The 24,507-nt window shown below is 44.5% G+C and overlaps 3 protein-coding genes across 5 annotated transcripts; 1 reads left to right on the top strand and 2 right to left on the bottom strand.

The window, feature by feature from the left end:
- Window positions 1–454: 454 nt before the first annotated feature.
- Window positions 455–7,271, top strand: LOC121614750 (purine nucleoside phosphorylase-like). The gene is made up of 6 exons (XM_041948790.1): window positions 455–597; window positions 2,499–2,668; window positions 2,784–2,887; window positions 4,826–5,001; window positions 5,655–5,845; window positions 6,251–7,271. Exons 1-6 carry the CDS (start codon window positions 569–571, stop codon window positions 6,466–6,468), a joined length of 888 nt encoding a protein of 295 aa, XP_041804724.1. The 5' UTR covers window positions 455–568; the 3' UTR covers window positions 6,469–7,271.
- Window positions 7,272–7,852: 581 nt separating this feature from the next.
- Window positions 7,853–13,479, bottom strand: LOC121615247 (zinc finger protein 235-like). 2 transcript variants are annotated; one of them, XM_041949516.1, is made up of 5 exons: window positions 13,146–13,479; window positions 12,825–12,889; window positions 11,848–11,941; window positions 10,693–11,753; window positions 7,853–7,956 (listed from the first exon to the last, which is right to left on the bottom strand). In XM_041949516.1, the coding sequence occupies exons 1-4, from the start codon at window positions 13,351–13,353 to the stop codon at window positions 10,723–10,725; spliced, it is 1,398 nt and encodes a 465-aa protein (XP_041805450.1). In that variant the 5' UTR covers window positions 13,354–13,479; the 3' UTR covers window positions 7,853–7,956; window positions 10,693–10,722. The 2 variants fall into 2 exon arrangements, with proteins under 2 accessions (XP_041805450.1, XP_041805449.1); XM_041949515.1 differs by lacking the exon at window positions 7,853–7,956 and having other exon boundaries at window positions 10,148–11,753.
- Window positions 13,480–14,308: 829 nt separating this feature from the next.
- On the bottom strand, window positions 14,309–24,055 carry LOC121615245 (zinc finger protein 813-like). 2 transcript variants are annotated; one of them, XM_041949513.1, is made up of 4 exons: window positions 23,784–24,055; window positions 21,503–22,084; window positions 17,961–18,728; window positions 14,309–17,118 (listed from the first exon to the last, which is right to left on the bottom strand). In XM_041949513.1, exons 1-4 carry the CDS (start codon window positions 24,019–24,021, stop codon window positions 16,310–16,312), a joined length of 2,397 nt encoding a protein of 798 aa, XP_041805447.1. In that variant the 5' UTR covers window positions 24,022–24,055; the 3' UTR covers window positions 14,309–16,309. The 2 variants fall into 2 exon arrangements, with proteins under 2 accessions (XP_041805447.1, XP_041805448.1); XM_041949514.1 differs by having other exon boundaries at window positions 21,731–22,084.
- Window positions 24,056–24,507: the final 452 nt, after the last annotated feature.

Below are 24,507 nucleotides of genomic sequence, written 5' to 3'. Positions count from 1 at the left end.
ATGAGTAACATTTGTTTCCCAAATGAAATGTTTAATACAAATACACAGCATGTATAACATTAAGTATGAAGTAAGTGTGAAGTAACATGAAGTAGACGACATTGACTTCTTGTATTAGTTCTAAATTCAGAGTGAAATACTATCATACCATCATATCATCATACTATCATACTATCATATCATTTTTTATTCAATTCTGTTTCTATTTTTGGCTATTGGGAACTGCTTTGTACACATTCAGATAACAGAGGTACATTCAAAAAGAAAACGTGTTTATTTTGTCAGCATTTCCGTCTAGACAGAATCATGACCTGGTTTAGGCGGAGCTCCTGAACGCATCGCAGGTTGCTGAGACGGCGAGCCCATCAAACGCGAGCCCATCACCGCCTGCGCTTCGACCAATTAGAGCCTCTGCCGGGCCGTGACGTGCTTGAACGGGGCAGTCGCGCTATGGAGGAGTGGGGGTGTAAACCATAAACCGGTCCCTCCATCAGGAAGCCCGGACAACTGTAATAGACTAACGTTGACGCGCAGCAAGCTGCCAACTCTGACTCCATCACGTTTCATCATGTTCTCCACGTCCGAGCGTTTGTCCGGGTGAGTAAATAAATAATTACTAGAATATAGAATGTATTCACGTCATTTATACCTCAGTGTATCATCATCCTATAATATTTCTATAGATTTGATGTGATGTAGGCTGTGGTGAGTTAAGATCATCACGGGCTTTCCGTCGCTCATCTCTCACGGGACGTGACATGTGGAGGCTGTGACACCGTGTACGTGTAGCCACATTCCCTCCAAACACACACTGGCTCGAGCGTTTCCAATTAAACTGCTCGTTAAAGGGCAGAGGAGCGCGCGGCTGCCCCGTCAGGATGTCGCGCTCCCGGTGATGGCGCTCACTTCGTTTTATTCCTCCTCTCGTGGACCTCGCAGAGGAGACGAGAGTTCGCCTCAGGTGCTGGATTTGCGCTCTCGGACGGAAGGGGAAAACCCCTCTTGGCACGCGCGTTCCGCTGTGACGCCATTCCCGCAAACCCGCCGCCACCTCTGAGTCATGGAGGAAGCTGTGAGTGAGTACGCATGAGCGCGGACCGAGGCTGTGTTTACTCACCGCTCCGCTGCCGTGGCTCTCATTCGGCCTCATGCGCCGGGTGGTCCGGCGTCCTGCCCGATCCTGCTCTCGCTTGGCCGCGGTCTGGCGAACCGTCTGCGGGCGACGCGCTCCGGCGCACCGCGGCGTCGGTACACGTTGTACCTTTCTGTTTTTACCGTGGGGCAGCTTGAGGTGGCTTCATGCCGACCTTGAGCTGACAGACAGGAAACTGTGAACACACAGTGATGATACGGTGAAATGACTGATATGAAACAGAAGACAAGCTGGTTTTAAGCACTGGTTGAATGTAAGTCGGTACATTCACTCACTCACTGTGTTTAAGTACAATTCTGACTCAAGCCTATTGGCTGCTTCTTCACACCCAAAACACACACACACACATGCCTATGCCTGTGCCTGTGCCTGTGATGTGATGTGCATATGTTTCTGGTTTTATAAGGACCAGTTCAAGTTTCAGATCTGACTTAAAAAGGCAGCTTACTACTGTAAGGGGGGTGTCAGGCAGAGCTTGTTGGAAAAAATGAAATCATGAGAAATCCCCATGTTTGTTTGATGTGTACCTGTCATTATATATTAAATATATTATAAATTGTATTTGTTAAGTTAATGGCTACAGGTGCTTCATGTTTGTGTGGGTGTTATTATTATAGTATTGTCATGGTGACATGTCTTCATAAATGACCAAACTGGTGTGTCAAACAAACCCGTCTCACCGCTGAGTTTAATAAAGTTGTTATATTATCAAAGCTACCCTGACCCGCCCCCTAGTAATTAACACTCATTGTCAATGGCAGAGTTCAAAGTCCTCACATGTGCAGAAATATAATAAATATATAAAACCCTGTGTGTGGGTGTGTGTGTGCATTTGCGAAACATTGTAATGGCTGTATTTATCATCCAGGTGTGTTAAGGTCTCATGCTTCATCATCTGAACATAACACACTGTTTGCACAATAAAGCCACTGAAACCTTTTAAGTCCAGAAACACAACATGATATAATGTTTGTGTGTGTTTGTACTTGTGTGTTTATATAAATAATACTCAAAGCCAGGAAAAGTATTCATTTTCAGGTCAGACTGCTCGGGATGGTCCCACCTCCCAAATTCCTTCTGTTACATCCGATATTTCTAGTTATTTCCTGGTGACTGAATGCAGCATGACTGTGGGTACAAAGAGGGGAAATGAGTGCATGTCTGTCTTTCCACTGAGTCACTTTATATGTTGACAGTGCTTTGGTGTTAATGAACGCTGATAATGACATCATTAACACATCTGAAAAAGCAACACGTAGGTGTCCACATACATTTGGCCATGATGTGTGTTGACAGAAGAGCTTCCTACATACATGACTGATCTTTGTTTTTCTGGCTCTCTCAGTGACAGCTACGAGCAGTGCCGGGCCACGGCTGACTGGCTGCTGTCCAGCACGCAGGTGCGGCCGACTGTGGGAATCGTGTGCGGTTCAGGTCTGGGGGGGCTGGCTGAGATGATCAAGGACCCTCAAGTCTTCAAGTACAGTGACATCCCCAACTTCCCCCGGAGCACAGGTATGCGCAAGCTGCAGCTGTCGGACAAAACACAGCTGTTAATGGAAGTGGTTGTGCATGTTTGTGGGCTTTAATTAAATGGCACACTGTGTGTGTGTGTGTGTGTGTGTTGCAGTGCATGGTCACGCTGGCCGGCTGGTGTTTGGAACACTAAAAGGGAAGCCATGTGTTTGCATGCAGGGGAGGTTCCACCTGTACGAGGGCTACCCCATCCAGAAGGTGAGTGGAGGTTAAAAGCAGCTCCAGTCAGTGAAGGTGTTAAAGGGCTGCAGAGGTAGAAGGAGTACTCAGACTGTTTACACGAGTAAAAGTACTCCATTACAGTAAAAGTCATTCTTTTAAAATCTTGATATTGAGGTATATAATCAGATCAATCAAATATGTGTCAGATTAAGCATGATCAGGGGTAAACTGATGTTTGAATTGAATGTAGACCACTCTTAGTTGCGGTATGTGAGGGTCAGATCAAGAAGATTAAGATAAACCAGAGGTGGCAATGTTTGAGGGGCTATTAGGACGTAAATCTCCTATAAAGTAGATAAAGATTTTCGCAAAGTTAAACATTCCTCAGTGGGACAATGCTTAGAGCATGATCTGGCCTTTGAGTTAGGAAAGATATGGGTGAAGTTAGACAAAAGGCTGTGTTTGTACGTTAAGGGCAGAGTTTTCTGATCCGACCCTAAAGCTCTGTCAGACGGTCGGCATCTGCTCTGATACTGCTTGTTAATAGTTATCTTTAACTCAGGCTGGTGTCAGCGGAGCTCTTCCTACATCATCATCACACCGCTGCTCAGCAGGACCTGCCTGATAAACATCAATATTTAAAAGCCAAATTAGAAAGATATTAGAAATTAGAGCAGCCGCTGGTTTAATCTGTACCAGATATAATGAATAATGTATTCTCTAAAGTGATCACATTGGATTACAAATCTTAACTTGAAATGTAGCTAGTAACTCTATCAGTCAGTTAATGTTGTGGAGCAGGGATTTTCTAGTTGAAGCTTTTCTACGAGTTGACCTCGCTGTGAGACGTCCCAGACGCTACAACATTTTTTTAAAAACGGGTTTGATTTTATCACAGACAAAAACAAGATAACCTGGAAAAATCTAGTAATCAGTGCATCCTGCCTGAGATTACCTGTGTAGTTTTCCATGTCAACCTGAGTCAGGGCCAAAAAATAGACCCTTGATTAATGCTTTTAGACTTCATGTAGTCTGGACTGAGTCTGAAATAACAAAAATAATTCTTATTTTTTTCACGTATGTGCTCGTTTTCTTATTTAAAATACAAGGATTATAAAAGATGTGACATGTGCACAAAGACTCACATGTATACAAACACTTGAATCTTACCTATACATGAATCCACTGTAAATAAGAGCTTGTGCATGAGAGGAAGGGAAACTAAAATCTTTGATATCTTTTATAATAATGTGTTTCAACAAGAAGTATTGTAAAGAAGAGTTTCGGTCATAATGACGTGAGCTCTGACGCCTTGAAAAGTGAAATTTAAAAACTCCAAGGTCCAAAACTTCCAAAAACTTTTCTGCGTTACTCAGAATAATCCACAGACGTCACTGTGCACAGTTTCCAGCAGGACCGTGTCTTTGGTAGAGAGTCTTTCCAGTGAAATCTGCCAAATGAGGGCCAGAGGCACACAGCTGTGGAGCGTTTCAAATGTAAATCTGAGTTTCTCAGGCACAAACAGACACACAGCTCTCAAAACCTGGAAAGCTATCAAGCAGTAAGTGCGTTTGAGGGGAATCGACCCGTCTACTGTAGATTTTTATTTACTCAGCTGGCGTCTGGACACTGTCACCGTCAGCAGGCTTGGCGATATGTTCCTCCACCACTTTATTCTCCTTCAGTGAAAACAACCTGAGGCAGATTATCCTGTGCAGCAAACTCAGATATGTCTGCTTGTTATAATATCAGTGGCATTACGTTATGCTCTGCATGCTGTCAGTCGTTTGACATGCATTCCGTCAGAAAAACACACATTGCATTTCTGCCTCCATATTTAATCTGTGTTTCAAGCGTCGTTTGTGCAGCTGGGATGCAAATGCTTCTCACATTGTGCCCCATTACAACACTTTAACCAGTCCACATTATAATCGTGCGCTATGACGGTGTCTGACGTTACCTCGTGTTCTCCAGATCACGCTGCCCATGCGCGTCTTCAAGCTGATGGGCGTGGAGACGATGATCCTGACCAACGCAGCCGGAGGCCTGAACCAGGACTACAAAGTGGGAGACGTCATGGTCATCAAGGACCACATCAACATGCCGGGGTTTGCTGGAAACAACCCGCTGGCTGGACCAAACGATGACAGGTATGGATGCTTTCAGGAGGGTTTTGAACACATGTAACACTCAAAGTCTTTCAAGTGGGGGTTTTAGCACATTCGCTGAAATTCCCTCAACATTTGCAAAAGTTTTACTTAAAAGTTTGCCCAAAGATTTCAAAATGTACATTTTAAAAACAATTAGCTCAAACTGTCGGAAGGCAGTCGTTACTCAATCAGCGTTCAAATGACTCAGCTGTACCCAATTTCCCCTCCCCCGCCATTATTTATTCTGTATTTTTGTGCATTTTTCCAGTCTCCTACACAAAACTGCCACATTGAGCCCTGAAGCGACAATAAGATGATGTCAGTGTGAACAAAGCACCCATTGTTCTCAATGGCTGCAGGCCAGAGGCCCCAAAACTCTTAAACACGACTTCTAGCTTCAGAGCGGAACTGTGTGTGAAGTCAGAGCATCAGTGGAGGCAGCAGACGACTTTTCCGCTGTGTTTACTTCCATCCATGCAGTGCAGGAGTGACCTGCTGACCTACAGGCGATGCTGGATGAGTTGACTTTACAGCTAGTGGTTGATGCTGCCAGTACCTGAGTCATTTGAGGGAATCTCAGTATTGAGCCAGCAGAGTTGGGTCGATTGCAAAAGTTGGCTGAAGGTCACTGAACGCCGTCCTCCTCCCTTCAGGTTTGGCGTCCGCTTCCCCTGCATGTCTGACGCCTACGACCGGGAGCTGCGGCAGCTGGCCATTGACGTGGCGTCAGAGCTGGGCTACAGCGACTTCCTGCGGGAGGGAGTGTACTGCGTCCTGGGAGGTCCCTCCTTCGAAACCATCGCCGAGTGTCGCATGCTGCACAGGCTAGGCGCCGACGCCGTCGGTGAGTGTCAGGACTCTCTACCACACACATGTATCTGCAAACACAACTACACACCCAGTTGAACTCCAGCCCGTAAGGTCATCACAAAGGCGGAAGTACAAGAGCACATGCACACAAACACGCACACACAGGGTGTGAATCAATCCGGCTGACTAACAAAGACGGAAGTGAGTCACAGGACGGGTCATTCAGAATCTTACTTTTAGGTCACTTCAGGTTTTAATAAAGCTGATGCATTGAGAAGGAAAGATGGGAATGACTAATCCAGTGAATTTGCACTTCATGACACTGATGGGAAATAATACACCCAGAACTATTCTTAAAAAGCTACACTGGCCTACGTTTGAATAACAAGCAGAGCTCTTCGCTCCGTAACCTCTCACCTCCTCTTCGTCGTCACTGCAGGGATGAGCACCGCCCACGAGGTCATCGTCGCCCGTCACGCCGGGATGCGCTGCTTCGCCCTGTCGCTGATCAGCAACCGGGCGGTGATGGACTACGACAGCCAGGAGAAGGCCAACCACGAGGAAGTCCTGGAGACGGGCAGGGTGAGGGCCGAGCAGCTGGAGAGGCTGGTGTCCACCATGGTGGCTCGGCTGGAGCACAACAGCAACGCCTACTGATCACGAGACTGACGCCGCCCTCACCTGGCCCCAGGTCAGCTGTTGTCATGCTTCAGTTACAGCGAGAATTTTTTTAAAATGCTTGTTAGAACGCTAAAAGAGCTGCTGCATATATGCGATAAATTAGTTGTTTTTTTTTACTTTCTCCTGACTGTTACTCTAAGTTACGTCTTAAATCCTGGAAACTGGTCCACTTTTTTCTACTCCTCCATCAGCAGCGTTTACATTTTTGAGGTGTACAGATAAACGATGCTACTGTACTTCAGGGCAGTAGCTCAAAGCCCCGCTGCGATATGATGTACCGTATCCAGCCAACGAGTGTTTCAGTGAAACATATTTTCTAACTTAATAACATTTAACTTAATAAAATATAAATATTTATTGTTTCAGGTCTTTTACATTCCCTGATTAGTTAACAACCAGTATGAATACAGTGACATTCACATTTTTTTTAATGTGGGGGACCAACTCATCACGCATGTCTTCATGAGATCATGGCTAAAAGGTGGAAATAATACATTCATGTTGTGTAAAAGATAACAATGGTGTAAAATGTTCGAAAATATTTATACTGAAAGTATTTAAGTAGTGTTTTGCTTTGATAATATATCAGGTGTTTGCTGAAGAAAGGGATTCTACCCTGCAGGGGACAGTAACCAAAGCTTTGTAGCTTAGATTTGATCTCCTTCCACGTCTTATCACTGTGTTAACAGAGTGGGTTTCTGGCTGTCTCTGCTTTTAGAGGTACTTTATTAAAAACTGTACAAACTGTGGATCTACTTTTACAATAAAATGAGTCAACTCGAAAACGGTGTGGTTTTATTTGTGCTACTCTTGGAACTCAAAAGGTCGGATCTTTCCGTGCTGGGGGGGGGGGTGTATACGATGTTCGAGATGTGTTTGAGTCACAGTCTTAAAAGGAAAACTCTACCTTCTGATCTTTTACTGTGAGAACTAATGAGTCCTGTTCTCTTCTTTTACGTTTACAAACTTTCCCCTGATCTGTTTCATCTGCTGCTTGACAAGTGAGAGGTTTCCTACACTTCCCACAAAGCCGCCACAGAACCAATGATTAGTGCAAAGCAGAAGCAGGCAGTTACACCCGAGGCTCTCCAGGTATATGATGTGTTTTTATAATTTTAGTTTAATTTCACATTTCTTTGGATAGTACGCAACATTAAAGCAAATATAAACTGATAAACAGAGACTAGATTTAGACTCTTATGTACCTCATGTTTTGAGGCTTTGTCTTACTGATGCAAACTAATGCAAATAATGGTGCAAGTCTGGCACCAGTTTCTCAAAAGTGATTTGCGAGCGCATCTTATGCGGATTGCAAATTGCTGCATCTCAAACATGAGTCTCACTTGCAAGCTGCAGATACCTTTGTGAGTCCTGCAGCGCACCTGAAGGGGTTTCAAGTACAGCATTTGTTTTGATTGGTGAAATCTTCAAATCGGAGCTGGCCTGTCGCAAGTGTGGTGAAATCTGGGGAAAGATAGTCACGGCAGAGGAGCACTGGTCAGTTTCTGGGGGTTAAAATATAACGAAGCTGGCTGATCCTGGCAGAGAACAGACCTGAACTTTTCATCTATTGTCTCATTTCATGGCCAAAAGTGTGTGGACAGACAAAACAACACCAGTACACCTGGTCATTAATCTGCTGCCTGTGAAGCACACTGTCGTATAAATTTCACATTATATTGGAGCATTAGGATTTTTCCTAATGGAACTAAAAGGCTGAGCCCAAACCATGAAAAACAGAAGCAGACAACAGGTACAGGAGACAGGGGTGTCCGGATACTTTGGGCAATATAATTATATACCGCTCCTATATCCAGATGAAAATACACCAATAAAGTGCCAACAAATTAATGCAGCTGGCGCCCACAGCTGCAGAACACCACATGATGGCTGACATTTTTACTGCCTGTTTGTCCTTCACCTTATCGGCCATGTTTAACCTCCCTGTTCTTCACTGTTCACACTGATTCTCAAAACTCGGCCTGTTCCCACCTTCTTATCCACCGCTGCTTGTCCTCTTTCTCTCCCTCCCCAAAAAAGAACCACGGAAAGAAAACTTAAAAAACATTTTCCATGACGCTCAGACACTCGTGTTTATGACCGTAGAAGGTCGTGGGAATTTTGTGAGCTGCCTGTTTTCCAGGTGTCCACACAAAATGTCCCGATTCACTGCAGGGCACGGGAGCAGAGCGAGGAGGAGGCAGTGCAATGTTAGCACGCACATGGCAAGCCATCAAAAGGCTCACCTTCTAGTTCTACAGGTTAGATTTATGGCCTCACACACACACAGATATTTACATTACAAACTGTAGCCTGTTCAGGATGATTGGTTTGTATGAATCTATGCAAACAATGTTTAACATGGGACCGTGGCTGCAGTGTTGGCTTTAAAAAGTTGCTTGTTTAAGCTCTAATTTGTCTTATTTTACTTTCCTCTTGGGACAATAAAGTCAAAGGCACTGACCTGTTTGACTGTTTGCCACCAAACAAAATGTACCTTTCCACCTGCACGAGTGTGCAGTTGCACTTCTCTAACACCACAACTGCAGAAAATATGAAATCTTCAGCGCTGTGTTCTTTGAATGAGGGTTAAAAATGGACTTCACAAAGCTGGAGGATGAGGCAGTTTTGCAAAAACAGCTTCTGTATTTGAACAGAAATCTTTAATAAGGAAGATGAGTAGACTGAGCAGACGCCCCTCCGCCTTCATAAGAGGAAATCATTAACTTCCAGATAATAACTTCTTCCTCTAACACCTTTAAATTACTGCGTATGTTTGCAGTGGAGCTGACAAAACAAAGACGACAACCTGGAGAGACAACGCAAAAAAAAAAAAAAAAAGAGCCCATGACTGCAGGACATACTGTTCCAGAGCAGTGTTGATACTGTGCTGACTACCTGTGTAACCCTTTCACCACCGAAGCGAAGCCACGCTGATCAGCGGAAACATTCCCAAACCACAAGTGTGGAAAGTATCCTTAAAACATGGGGCAGACCATAAAGACAGAACATCATGCATGGTGATGCAAAACCATCGCATAGTGAGCAGGAGACAACAGGGAAAACAGTGGGATTAATCGGCTATGAAGTGCGTGAACGTTACACAGTAAAATGTGGACGACATGAGAGGCAGCCAAACCACTGAAGATCACACTCAGGAGGCTTCTTTTGCTCTTTAAGACAGAAACCTGTAAGCGTGAGGCTGCTCAGGAAGCCGAGCTGAAGAGTCATTCTTCCCTTTCTGCACGGAGGTCTTTTAAAAGATGAGTTACGCTGCCCTCTGGTGCCGTTTCATGAGGCCACAGAGACAAAACTACCGGCTCGGATGAGAGTTAGCCGATGGATCAATGAGTCCATTGATATTAAACTGATCGGGAACAATTTCTATAATCAGTTAATCGTCCATTCACTGGATCCAGCTGTGAGGATTTAGCTTCTTCTGTTTAACACAAATGTGAATCGTACATATTTGGGTTTTTTGAAGGCGTTATGTTGTTTTTTTGGGGGGAAATTGCAATATATATTACATGATTAAACTAACTCAAAGCTAGTTTAACACAAATTTAGTTACTCACAAGTACAAAAGGTGTGAGGTCCAAAACGAGACACACTCAGACGTGTAAAGATCCAGCTGATGATTTGAATGATCCTTTAATGTAAATCATGACAAAGGGCAAAGGATACACTTTATGGAAAACTTCAACTGGAGACACTAGTCAGGCAGGTTTTTACAGATGCAGATGTAAACCTGAGAGGTGCTTCGCTGGCTCTGACTCAGAAGCCCTCTTTCGACTGTAAAAGGGAGTTTATGGGTATAATGAGCGTCTTGTGCTTCTACAGTTTCAGTGCTGAGATGAAGTAAGGCATGTTTCTACATGAGAAGCTGAAGTTCAGTATGCAGCTAACTGTGAGAGGAGATCTGCAGGATCTTTTCGGAGTTTTAGACCTTGTTTTCTTTTGGATTTCTAGCTTTGGAGGCATCTTACTGATTTCTGTGAACTCTGTTGCAATTCAGTTTTAATAATTAAGATTTTGAAAAAAGAAGCAAACGTCTTAGAATTGGATGGAGTTTGCATAGTAAAATATGCATTAATATACAAAGTCTGTGAGCAATGCCACAAGGTTACAAATCCCAACCAGTAAAAGCTGCCACTCATTGGCTTTTTCATTTGGTTTTGAGGGTCGTTTGTGTCTTTTCACCTGAGCAACATCCCGCTACGCATCTCCACCTCAGCTGTACGTGTGGATGATTCTGTGCCGCTTCAAGTGGTGCATGAGGATGAAGGTTTTCCCGCACAGCGAGCAGCTGTAGGGCCGCTCGCCGCTGTGGGTGCGCTGGTGGACCCTCAGGCTGCTCTGCTGCGTGAACCTCTTTCCGCACTGTCCGCAGCCGTACGGCTTCTCGCCCGTGTGCGTCCGGTGGTGTATGCTGAGGTGGGACGAACACTGGAAGTTCTTGCCGCACACCGTGCACCAGAACGCCCGCTTTCTCTTGTGGCTTTGCTGGTGCAGCTTGAACTGGTGCAGACGGCCGAACGTCTTGCCGCACTGCGAGCAAACGTAGCCCCGCGCCATGCCGGAGAGAGCTTTGTGGGGGGTTTGAGAGGAGAAAGTGGAGATCGGCCTGTCTCCGGCTGCCGCCTCCCTCTCGGGGTGTTCGTCAGACTGCCTCAGATTTGCGACGTGCGAGGGGTTTCTCTGCGAGTACACCTGCTCCTTCTCCCTGTCTTGCTGTGGCTGAGCACCCTGAGGTTGGAAACTGGACGACTGCGGAACATCCTTCTGATACTCGCTGTTGTAGATCCCGTTGCACGGCCTGTGAGAGGACAACTGCTGGACGCCAGCCGACTTGGCCGTGTTAGAAACCGCGTGAGCGTCAGAATGGTCCGGGAATGTGTTGGAATACTCCTCTACCACGCTAGAAAAGTCAGGAAAGCCAGCATCGATGTCATTACCTTCAATTATAGAAGACCACAGCTGATTCTCGCGTTCGTCCATGGAAAAGTCGGCAGCAAGCTGCGTCTGCTTCCCTGCGCTGTGCTGGCATCCGCCCTGACCGAATCCGGATCGGTCCTCCTCCTTCTCCGTCTTGACCGTAAACTGAAGGCCACTGATGTCTCCTGCAAGATGACCAGAGCTGTACAAGTCGCCGAACTCCGAGGTTTTCTGCCTGGCCACCTCTGAATGGCTTAACTGACGGTTGTCTTCAAGCTGCTGGCTCTCCGGGGCATTCGCCGGATTAGAGTATTGTAAAGCAGAGCCTGCGAATGACAGGTGGAAAAAAATCAGACAGGGCCGTGTATGTAATTACAAGTCAACAACTATTCCTGCACAAAATCCAGTTCTTTAACTCACCAATGGGCCCAGCAGAATCACTGATCCACAGCGTCTCATCGGGACTTTCTTCTTTAATTGTGAATGAAACAGTGGCATCTTCAATCTCAGGAAACTGGATGAACAGAGGATTTAAAAACAGGAGACGACAGTTAGAAATGCAACGGACACGCTGTCGCTCCAGAAACCCTGATTTTACGATACGGCCAACGACTCATCAGGACATTAAAACTGGCGATGAGGGATTTTTTTTGTCCACTTGGGGGCAGCACTGACTGTTAACAACACTGACATATTATCACCTTTTAAAGTAGGCTTGCCAAACACGTCAGCAAACTTCATGTGTAAATTATTAATAAATCAGACAGACAGCTGCATTAACATTCATTCTGAATCGTGTTTCTGACCACCTGCCGAATAATATTCCAATATTCAATCTGCATTTTGCTCTGTTTTGCTCTCCACCAACTCCTGAGGAAGCACTTAGGTGCTATATTCTCAACTCTCATTTTATCTGTCAGTTGCGTGGTTCTGGGCAGGTAGAGAACAGCTGGATTTCACCTGTTTTCTTGCAAACTGTAAACGAGACTGATGAGAGCAGAGAGATGGAGGCGGATCAGTGAGTGAGGTGATCGTTCTCTGTGGATCTGTCACTGCTGACACCATCATTAGCAGCTCGCAAAGTAATTTCATCCAGGGATAATAAAAAATGTGACTATTAGAGCAGCTTTAATTCATTATGAGCGCATGTCAGTGATAATTAGACAGATGCTGGACTTGCTGCTTGGCAGCCCCGGGGCAAACATTTTGCTGCTGGGCCTCTATTACACCACATATAATCTGAGCATTGTGTACAAGCATCACCGCAGCCTAATTTGTGGCTTCTTGGGCGGTCTTGGGTTCTGGGGCAGTTGGTTGGAGATCCAGACTTGATTCAGGTGCATCTACACATGTTCCTCAATGGGTCAAAGAGCTTGAGTTATGAAAATGACACAGACCTTGAGATCTCCTGCGGGATGCTGACAGTTACTCCCCACATCTGTTCCTCTGTCCATATAGTTTTCTGATGAAGAAAAGGAAATAATACATTTTTAAAAAGCTGAACCAAAATGAAATTAGATCTGTAAAATGAGGAAATGTGTCCCATTTGTACTAATAATGTATATAAATTAGTGTAAGAATGTACAGTATTCTCACAGTGTTGCTTTAAACTCAGTGTAAATGCAATTACAGCTCGGATACCTCTACATTCCCATATTATACACTAATTTAGCAGAGTCGTCAATTAAGAGCACAAATTAAGCAACTGAGCGTCTTACCAAAGCCGCGCTGCAGCTGCGCGTTTTTGTTCTCCATCATTAGCAGTTTCCTTTTCAGCATCTCATTCTCGCTTTGCTTTCGGGATATTTCAAGATGCAAAAACGCACATTTGTCATCGACTAGTTTGGATATCTCTGTCACTGCTGCTTTAACCAAAACCTCCATTATTGAGGACAGCTGCGTTTGAAAGGGAATGCACGTCGCCATGTTGATTCATGCAAAGTAATGCGTGCGGAAAAAAGAGAATAAAAAGATCCCTCCAAGCAATGATTATTGTAAAAATTGCGACAACAACCGACGCACTAGAAAATTTCACATCCCTGTGTGTTTCCAGCTAGCTGCAACCTTTTCTTCCGTGTAGCGGAGGGCTTTACCGTAAGAACCGGAAGAGACGCGCAGCGACATCTCAACCAACAAGGAAGAGACGAACAGGAGCGCGAGATGAAGGCCTGCACCTTCGTCGGTCATCAGTGGTGTTTCAGGTAAAACTAAAGGTGACTTACCTTTATCAGTCTGTCAGCCACCTGAACAGCCTTAAAAGCGACGGGCTGCTCGACATTTTGTGTAAAATTAGCTCTGCCATCTTTTCAGGCCAGGATCTAAACACAAAAATGAAAAAGGTTTGTTCCGTTTAATATGCAAATTCACACCTGCTAGTTGGCCTACATTTTCTTTAAGTGCTTTTAAATTTATTTTTATGGTTGCTATTTCTTACATTTACATATTGAAAGATGCATTCGTCAATCCTAAAAAGCTGAAAAGCCAGTTACCCACCTGCAGCCCCTTCTGTAGAACATGTAGTCTACATTAACCTATAGAAGACTCATTAAAGTATACAAAATACACCTATACAGTAGTTAGTTAGCATTTTGATCGTTTCAGTCAACTTGATTATGAAAGCCTTTCATTTGTGACCCACATTTTTTAAATCTAAATTGGGGGTCCCTCAAGGATCCATACCAGGTCCTCTTCTGTTTGGTAAAGAACAAGTAAGTTAACACGTTTCCCAAGAAACCCTGGAAGAAAGGGAGGCAAGGTGAGAGAAGTAACAAAAGAGTGACGGAAGAGGAAGCAGCGCAGGAAGGATTTAACATTCAAAAGTCATTTATTTACACCCATCAGTATAAAAATAAGCAGAGTTCAGACTCCACAGTTTAAAGAAGCTGAATTTATTTGAAAACACAAAAGAACACTTAACAAAGAAATCAGATGTGTTTTTTTTTCATTATAATTATCTTTTCAAACGTAATCTAATATCTTGTATACTGTGAAAAACTACAACTGTAAAGGTCACGTGATGCTGGTGAATCGTGCTACAAACAGGGGTCAGATTGTTTTTGATCTTGTGCAGCAAAGTATTGGATTAAAGCAAACTGAAAACACTACAAATAAAAGCTGGAAAATAATTACAGGACCTTGGCTTTGACAGTTTTGAAAAGGCATATACACTGCAGCGGCAGAGTTAGGGACTTCATACCCATGTGAAAACTGCAGGCACTCATCACACTGTACTCTGAAGGGTATTGTGTCACCCTGTTGGCTCCTTCTGTGGGCTTACCTGAAGTGTGAGTTCTCTCAAACTATTTGAATGACCTCTTCAAGTTCACCCACCTGCTCCGAACAAAAGCAAACTGCACCAGTCATTCAGAACCATTCAAAACAATGTTCTCAACCACTTTAATGGCTTTTTAGGTTAGTTTCCCATGTGCAATGCTGAACACTGGCTGTGTAAAATATCTCCCCCAAATTAATATCAAAGGTAACAAAAGAAAGTGAAGCGTCACTCCAAGGCCCTGTGCAGCACTGAGGTACTTCACATTTCTTTAATTATGTGAACATAATGCACACACGTGATTCAGCATTAACATATTGTAGCTACTTCCCTTTCTCCAACAAAAACATCACCATGTAGTTGTTTGCCATTTTTGGTTAGTGGGAGATTTGAAGTCTTGCTTTAAATTTGCCCTTTGAAAGATCAGACCGACTGAATATTGCGTTTATCAGGACATACTTCTGGCAGCTTTGAAGGCAGAAGTAATCTGACGTATACTGTGCGTTGTTGTATGAAGGTTTGTTGGGTTCAAATCAAAATGAAGGCACTACTGTCCCTCTGCTTTATCAACAGCACGCATCTCTATGAACAAAAAAGGTGTCATTCCATGTTTTAAGGTAGATCCACGTCACAAAAGTGTGTTGGTACAATACAGTAAGCAGTGGTAGAACGTCTGTTTAAAGAACAGCACAGTCTAACTGAAAAGAGTGGAAACCTGTCCTGTATTTCCAGCTGATTAGTACTTGAGTACAAATTTGAGTTTTTTCTTTTTACTTCTGCTCCACTACATTTCAAAGGGAGATATTGCATGTTTTACTCCACTGCATTTATCTGACAGCTTCAAATTCCAACTTAAGATTTTTACATGCAAAACATATGAAAAGCTTCTCAAATGTTTTGTCATAAACTACCTAACAGTTTCTACAAGTACAGCTGAAACAATCAGTTCTAAGTAGCCGATTGACAGAAATTAACTGGCTGCTACATTTTCAATGCAGGACTTCTACTTGTAACACAGTGTTTCTGCAGTGTGATATCAGCACTTTTGCTAAAATAAAGGATCTGAATGCTTCCTCCACCACTGGCCAAATTCCCCTTAATACTGTTTAGCCATAAAGTATATCATGATATTTTGCACATATCCCAGTATATCCTGGATGACGACAAGCACGTCGATCTGCTTCCAAATAGGAAATTAAAGCAAGAGCGCATCAAACACCTGATGTTTCACTAAGCGCCGTGAGAACGGGAAAGAGCGAGTGGCTGCAGACCAGAAAACAGCACAGCTTCAACTGCCACTTAAAACACCCAACGTTGTTTGGTTTCTCCTTACTAGTAATCAAGTCATTATTAGAGCCACTCCAAAAGCCAGACCTGGCCAGCTTCAAGCAAGCAAAGCACTGTGTTCACGCCAACAAGACTCAATCATTCTAAGACATTTCTTTCTTTGCTGCAAAGAAGACCTCAGCCAGTGCTGTAAATAAAAAAACAAATGCTTTTTGTTCTGCTTCAGCTTCTGGAAGTTTTGGGACATTGATTTGTGGACCGTGAGAAAGTAGCTGTGATGAAGCCTGGTGGTATTTTTCCTTCTTGTGTCCATTACAAATGATTTTATTCCACGTGCAGTTTAAGGTGCAGTTTCAGGATGCTCATCTGATTAAACACCTTACCGCATATCTTGCAGCCGAAGGATTGCTCTGTGACATTTTTACACTGGTGCCTCTGAAATAAACTGAAACTATCAAATCTTTGCCCACAGACTGAGCATATAAAGCAATTTTGCCTGGCGGCGTCCTCGCCACAGTTGCCTCCGCGGTCGCCCGGGGCGGTCATATTAAATTCAAACACACCTCCCTCGTGAGTCCTGTCACTCACTGCGGCGTACTCATTCACAGCCACGTCTTGTGTCATGTGTTGTTCTTGCAGCTCAGGTACCAGAGTCATGTCGGTGCTACGCAACGGCATTCCCATCACTGAATACTGATCGCTGGTCAGCATTTCTTCCTTTTCTTTGTGGTCTAGAAAAGACAGCTCTTTGATCTGTGAGGTATATCCCTGCTGCTCACCGGCCGCTCCGGCAGCAGGACTGAGGTGAAACTTGACGTCATGTAAAAGTACACAGATGTTTGGTTCAGCGGCGTCATCGCTCTTCTCCATCCCGGACGTCCACAGCTGACTGTGGTGCGGCGCTCCCGTGCCCTCATCAGTCGCCGCCTGACTCAGAGTCTGAAAATCCTCCCCGTTCGGCTCCAGCTTCACCGTCACTGTCTGCTCACCCACCGGCTCGCTGTACGTGGCGCTCGGTAACGGTTCCTCTAAAGCTGGCGGTTCAGTCTTGGGTTCTGCCAGGTTCTTCAGCGGTTCGTTATCAGGCATTGTAAACGTCAGTTGATGTGGCTCCGGCACGTCTGCGTTCTCCCCTTTTCAGAAAAAAAAGGCAACAGAATTAAATGAGCTAATATGAACTTTTCTTATGCTTCTCATAAATGGTTAGAAATGGATCATTTACTAGGGCTGTGCTGAATAGTTCAAACCTTTGTTTCTGCACAGTTGCAGATAAAGTTTAGGCTACACTATTATTAGCATGATACTATAAGTAGAATTACATTCCAGTGGTGGCTGCATTGTTTCTGTCTCATCTAATCCAATTTCCAATAACTCCAGTGTCACAGTAAATAAAGTCCAAAAGTCAAAATGTGTTGAGAACAAATAATCATTTGCAAAATACAAACATTACAACATATTTCTGTCTAATGAAATATTCTGCTTTTGTTGCCGTCTGTTAGCCTTTGAAAAAGAACATTTTCACTGCAGTCCGAAAACTGTGCTTTCTTGATTGATTCATTGTTATTTTTATGTTCATTATAGAAAGTTGATTTAGTTAAATATAATATGTGAACATATAATATGTTAAAACATATCCATTGACAAGATATTTCTATCCAGCATTTCCATAATTTAGAGAATCCACTTTGTTTCAGTTTGTAAAACCAACTGTCGCCTTTGGACGTCGTCATTTCTTACATCTGACATAAAAATCAGCAGATCCATCTTCTCAAATGTGAATATATGCCGGTTTACGCGCTTTCCAATGATAGTAAACTGAACATTTAGCATTTTGGGTTGGACAAAATAAGCTAACTGAATGTGGTTACTTGGACTTGTCTGGATCAAATGATCAGATTAATCATTTAATGAAAATAACTGCTAGCTCCAGTCGTAGTCGGTATCTTGTCTAGGAATGCCATCGCTTGTTTCTCACCATTTCTGTGCGTCCTCATGTGGCCCTTGAGGCTGCTCTTCTGATTGAAGCACCTGCCGCAGATATGGCAGCCGTACGGCTTCTCCCCAGTGTGAATCCGTAGGTGTCTTTCAAGGTGGCCGGCGCGCTTGAAGACCTTGCCGCAGTACGAGCAGATGAAGCATTTCTTTGGTTTGATCATCTGAAAAGAGCTGGTTGCTCTCTCCTGGTGGTGATTCAGCGTAGCTGCCGCCATCCCGTGCAAGCCTGCTTCACCTGGTATCATCAGCGTGTCTGAGGATCCATACGGTGTTTGGGAGATCATGCTGTTTTTGAGTTCCCCATATGGCTTCCCCGGGAAGGAGAACGTGCTGCCAGAAGCTTCGACCGGTGGCGGGAGCAACTGAGCGACACCCGGGAAGGACGCCATACTCTGCGCTGAGCTGCCGAGATACTCTGCACTGCTCATCTCTGTGTTGTTCTGTCCTTGTAATCTGGACATCCACTGCTGGCTGTCCCTCTCAAACGTTGTGAAGTTCTCACTCAGGCTGTCTGCTACCTCCGCTGGCTGCTCGTTTCCTCCATGAAACATCGGTTGTGCGATATTCTCCTCCGCAGGCTCAGATTTGACGTGTACGGGTGTCGTGAAAATGCCTTCATTCTCAGCTGAGCCATCCTCAGCTTTGATCTGGCTCTCTTCCTCCGGCCGATGAGTATCAGGACACGGATTCACCTCTGCGATGTGCTTCTGTTCGCCCACGTGCATCTCCACCGGTCTGGGCAGAAGAGCTGTTTGTGGAGAGAATCAGTCATCAGAAGAATTTCCCCGACCCACATCTACAGTGAGAAGTCAAAAAAGCTTTTAAAACTTTTAAACATATGGTGCAGTCAAATACAACCCTGATTACGAAAAAGCTGAGATGCCGTGTAAAACTGACATAAAAGCAGAATGCAATCATTTCCAAACGAACTGTGTTTACTGACGACAGTTTTAGAATGTCTTCCTGAGCCCATGTATTAATCTCCTTTACACAATCATGTGTTCACAAAGTGGTGAACCTCGCTCCATCCTCGCTTGTGAACCACTGAGCCTTTCCAGGATGGTCCTTTCATACCCAATCATGATGCTATCACCTGTTACCAATCAGCCTGTTTACCTGTGGAATGATCCAAACAGGTGTTTTTGGAGCGTTCCACAACTTTCCCAGTCTTTTGTTGCTCCTGTCCCAACTTGTTCGAAATGTGTTGCTGCATCAAATTCAGAATAAGCAGATATTTACAAAAATCAATGAATCTGATGAGGTCAAATGTTAAATATATTGTCTTTGTGCTGTTTTTCAGTTGCGTATGTGTCAAAAAAAGGATCAGCAAGTTATCACATTCTGTTTTAATTAGGTTTTACACAGCGGCCCAACTTTTTTTTGGAATCAGGTTTGTATGTCGGTCAGGCATCCAAATTTAACATTCTTCACACAAACAACATTCCTCGCATTCAACCAATAACTTCTCCGTAGCCTTCTAATTATACCAGTTTACGTATTTATTCCCAAACCAGTCAGTCCGTCTGTTTACATCCCAGTCTTCCCATGACCTTTCCCAAACCAATTATAATCCTTCTGTCAACTAATCAAAACAGTATATACATGTGCCATAATGCTCAGCTCTTCCTGGTAGCCACCAGGGTCTTCGTCATTGACTGCCTCTTTTCCCAAGTTTGACAGCAACATCACAATAAGCTTTATTCACATGGTAGTCTCTCCTGGTTTAACAACATTGGCTCTCGTTTGTTTTAGTTCGATATTTTGAAAAACTGACGACCTTCGAGGCTAAATCCAGTAAAATCGTGAAGAAAGCTCTACATTTCCCTGATATGACACCAATGACTGTGTTTATCTGGTGCGACAATAAGGTCGTCATCCGGTTACTCAACTGGACACAGAAAGAGGCATCAGAATCTGGGTGGTTCACCACCTCCTCCAAACAACTTTCAGGGAAAAACCCAAGCACAAACCCAATGTGACATCACCCCTTGGTTTGCGGGCCACCACGTTGAAGCCTCAGGTTTGGCATTATGGTCGTCGCCATCTTTGTTTATTGGAGCCACAGGTGACCATATTTGGAGGAGAGGGTGGAGCTGGCGAGGATACGCATGCAACGCCTCTATCCTGACTGGATCTGACTGAGAACCCGAGGACATGCCGTGGTAGCAGCTTGTCAATCACAAGGTAGCTGCTTCCCCTGCTTTATCATCTACTTAATACTTAATTCAAAATGGGAGCTAATTTACTAAATGAACATCATGCTGTGTTGAAGAAGAATTGAAACTTGAGAGTGAGACCATGAACTCGTTAAGAAAATGTTTAGTCAGGTAATAAATGAAGGGAGAAGTAGGGTCATTTTCTCATAAGCTTACATACAATCAAACTTCCTTTGCAACCACTGACCCCTGCTGGCCATTAGGAAGAATGCAGGTCTAAGGCGTTTCAGCGTCACTGTTCAGACTCGGAAGCTTCGTCCACTATTTATACAGTCTATGGGAAAACCCTGAGCCTGCAGACAGCGGGCCCTGCGCTGGATACGCACCAATGACCCTTAATGTAGCTGAGTGGCATGCTAAGATTCACAAAACTAAAGATTGGTGAAGCACCTGAAGGTTTTGCTGCATGGCATGAATGTCTCGATTGTTATCGTAATCTAAAACTCATAAATTAGAACGAAAATAAGCAGTGAAAACTGTGAAACGATAGCCGCTAAGAAAAACGAAAACTAAACTGAAACTAGCGAACCAACTCTTAAAACTAAAACTAACCAAACTGAAATCTAAGGTCCAAACCAAACGACAGCACAAACTAATGGAAAACTCAGTGAGATGTGAACTGAGATATGACCCCAGTGATTAATATCCAAACAGTGTTGACCCGATGGAATGGGCGGGCGAATGCAGCTGTCAGCGGGGCACTTTTAAGTCACCATCCCCCATTTACTGTCGTCTCGCCTAAACCACATACTGTCGTTTTCCTCTGCTTACTGTGACACCAAGGAATGTCACAGCCAGAGACTTCCATCTGTGAACCGAACCAGGACTCCAAGACGGCGGACTAAAATAACTCGGAGAAATGCAACTAGCTACCAATGTGTCAAGGAGATGTGGAGGACCCTCAAATTAAGATATAAAATTATTGCTTCACATGCAGCAATTTAAAGGTTATTCAAGGTTGCAGGGAAGTCTTAATATTGTATGAGCTAGAATCAGATAACTTAGATATACACAGAAATAGTGCAGAGAGTCCGTGACCCCAGGGATCTGGGGTTTGAACCCCACATGACCCTGTGAGCATAACCCTAATCTTGCCTTCCTGAAGAGTCCTTGAGCAAGACTCAATCCCCAGCAGCTTAAGGTCCTGACCATCTGACCAGCCTGCTTTGTATGGACCTCTAGTCTACCTGTCACAGGGCAAAGTGTAAAACTGCTAAGGTAGTTTCTGACTAAAGGAAGATTTGTGCTTCTTAATCTTCCCTGCAGCTTTTTTAAGCACCCTTAGACCATGAAGCATTTTACTTACATCTCCTGTGGATCTTCATGTGCTCCTTCAGGCTGCATTTCTGATTGAAACGTCTCCCACATATCTCGCAGCGGTACGGTTTCTCTCCGGTATGAATCCTTTTGTGCCTCTCGAGGTGCCCGGCGCGCTCAAAATATTTACCACAGTACGGACAGATGAAGCCTTTCTTAAACATCAACCTCTTCACCGTTCTCCTGCGTACCGTGTTGTACGAGCTACGGTACTGACCGTAACCCAGAAGCCCGCGGCTGGACGGGCTCTGCTGAAACCCGGCGGCGCTGCTGCAGGGCGGAGCCAGGCCGGAGTCCAGAGACGTTTCAGGAAGACACAGCAAGGAGTTCCGCCCTAAATTTAAATAATCCGAGTTGTCGCGTCCTGTCTGAGTTTGCGTGTTCGGCCTCCACTGCGCAGCGTCTTGCTCATACAAGGCCGGCTGGTCAGGCTGTACTCTGGACTCTTCACTTCCTTCTTCTACAGGTTCGCGTTTCACCTGCACCTCAGGCATGGACAGGCTGCTTTGGCCCTTATCAGTGTGGACCTTCTCAAGCAAGTTCCTCTCATCAGCAACGTCGCTTTGACTCTCTGTGGAAAGGAAATGATAAAGTCAAAGAACGGTGTATTAGCTGTAAGCTTTAAAACGATAGGTCAAAGTGTTTTAATGTGGTACATCAGTGTCAAATCAATATTAAAACTGGTCAATAACTTCATTCCGACACATTTGTTCATAGAAGAAAATAATAGTAATGATCATCGTCGACTGGAACAGAGCTTTTCTGTTGCAACGATTAGTCCATTAATCCATTTGTCATTCGAAAGAAAGCTAATTGACCACTATTTTGATAATCAATTAATCGTTTTCAGCACTTTTCAAGTAAAAACGTTCAACATTTGCTGGTTCCAGCCTCTTAAATATAAGGATTTGCTGCATTTCTTTGTCATTTTGGACAGCAAATGAAGAGTCTGTGGGTTTTGAACTGTTGGTTGACAAAAGAAGGAATTAGAAGTCGTCACTGTGAGCTCTGGGAAATCAAAATGGGATTTTTGATTTTTGATGAGTGTTTTTCTGGAGAAAACAACGTTATGAGAGTGGCGTGTGAACTAAAACAGCAAATGTAGGGATCAGGCAGCTGAGCTGTGAGCTAAAACTCACCATAAAGGCCCGTAAAGCCGAGCAAAGCTGCAGATTCGGCTGATAATTACCTCTGGGTTCATCACTTTGCCACATGGTTTTCATGTTGTTATTGTAAAAAATGAGTTTGTTGCTGGGTGGACATGAGTGGGAGGAGGGGGGTCAGCGTCATCCGCTCTGCAGGGAGCATCCCATTACTAGGTATGGCCATGTTTGCCAATGTTTTGGCAGTGCTATTGGAAGCAACAGGAAGAAGACTGATTCACAGGGTCGACACAATAAATCCCTTTACGACAGCACAGAAGTCATTTGAACTATACAAAGACTGTGCAGTCAAGCAGCATGTATGAACATCATGTTTCATGGATACATCCCTGATGCCTCTGGTACTTAGGATTCAGTGGCGTGCACGGGGGGGGGCGGGGGTGGGCAACCCCCCCCCCCCCCCTCGTGGCCCAATTGTTGAAAAACCTGGGAGCCAAAACTTGCATTAAAGTGCCCTCTTGGGAGCCAAAACACACGCTAAAGTGCCCTCTTGGACACCAAAACGCGCACTAAAGTGCCCTCTTGGAAGCCAAAATGCGTGCTAAAGTGCCCTCTTGGAAGACAAAATGCGTGCTAAAGTGCCCTCTTGGAAGCCAAAATGCGTGCTTAAGTGCCCTCTTGGACACCAAAACGCGCGCTAAAGTGCCCTCTTGGACGCCAAAACGTGCGCTAAAGTGCCCTCTTGGACGCCAAAATGCGTGCTCAAGTGAAGTCTTTTTCGCTCCTGCCCTTCAAAAAGTCTGTGCAAGCCACTGTTAGGATTTGTTTTCAATAATTATTTTTCCTGTTTCTACACAGATAACTGGACTGGACAACCACTTTTCTAGCACTGGTCGTAGAGATCACTGAGAGTTGTGCTCCACGGGGCACTTTTTCAGTTTCTTTTTAAGCCCCTGCAGACAGACAAAGCTTCACAGAGATGTTGAGGTGAAGTATCGCTCCAAGGTCAGACTAGTGTCGAGAAAACAGACATTTGTATATTTCCATCCCTGTGAAACTCTGTCCCCTGGCGTCCTGCATCAGTGTGATGGTAAGCAGCTGTATGAGATGTGAGAGTGCCTCGGTCAGACCTGCTCCCAGGTCGTTCAGGTCTGTGTCAGATCTTACCATCCCTGCCGCGGGGGTCGGGTCGCAGGGTCACTCTCTCCTGCGCCGATCTCAGCTCGTTGTGCAGAACCTCGATGTTGTTCTTCAGCTTCTCGATCTCGCTCTCACGCTGACACATTTCCAGCCGCAGCACCACCATGCCATCCTCCACAACTTTGGCGATTTCTGCCACGGCTGCTTTGGACAAGACGTCGATCACAGAGGCGATCTGAGCCCGCAGGGCGACGCTGCACAACATCGTTAGACACTCCGCAGAGGTTTCTGCCTGTCGTCGTTTCTGGCGTGAACCGCTCACAACTAACGGCGGCTAATTGGCACAAAGAAAAAAACACAAGAACGCAGCGGCGCGTTTTACGGAAGTGATGACACAATACCGTAAAGACGGGGCGGAAGGCGCAACGCATTTTGGAGGTTAGCCCATTCTCAATTGAACCAACAGACAATTGAGCAGCAGTAACCTATAAAACAAGTTCAGAAGAATAAATTAATTTACTGATTAGATCAGGCCTAAGAACACAACTAGAAAAAACGCGATCTTATACAGCTAAAATATATTGACATCTGTTCACATAATCTTAAAGTATTTTTACACTTCATCTTTTTTTAATCCATTTCCCCCCAACAAAATATAATTTAATTCACACAATCATATTCATTGACTCATAATATGGGACATTCATAACAGAAACAATGACAAGTAAGGAAAAGGTAAATGAAATATTAT

The sequence above is a fragment of the Chelmon rostratus genome, chromosome 12 (genome assembly GCF_017976325.1).
Source record: "Chelmon rostratus isolate fCheRos1 chromosome 12, fCheRos1.pri, whole genome shotgun sequence".
NCBI lineage: Eukaryota > Metazoa > Chordata > Actinopteri > Chaetodontiformes > Chaetodontidae > Chelmon > Chelmon rostratus.
Note: the sequence above shows the minus strand (reverse complement) of the source record. Positions and strands in the feature narration are given on the sequence as shown.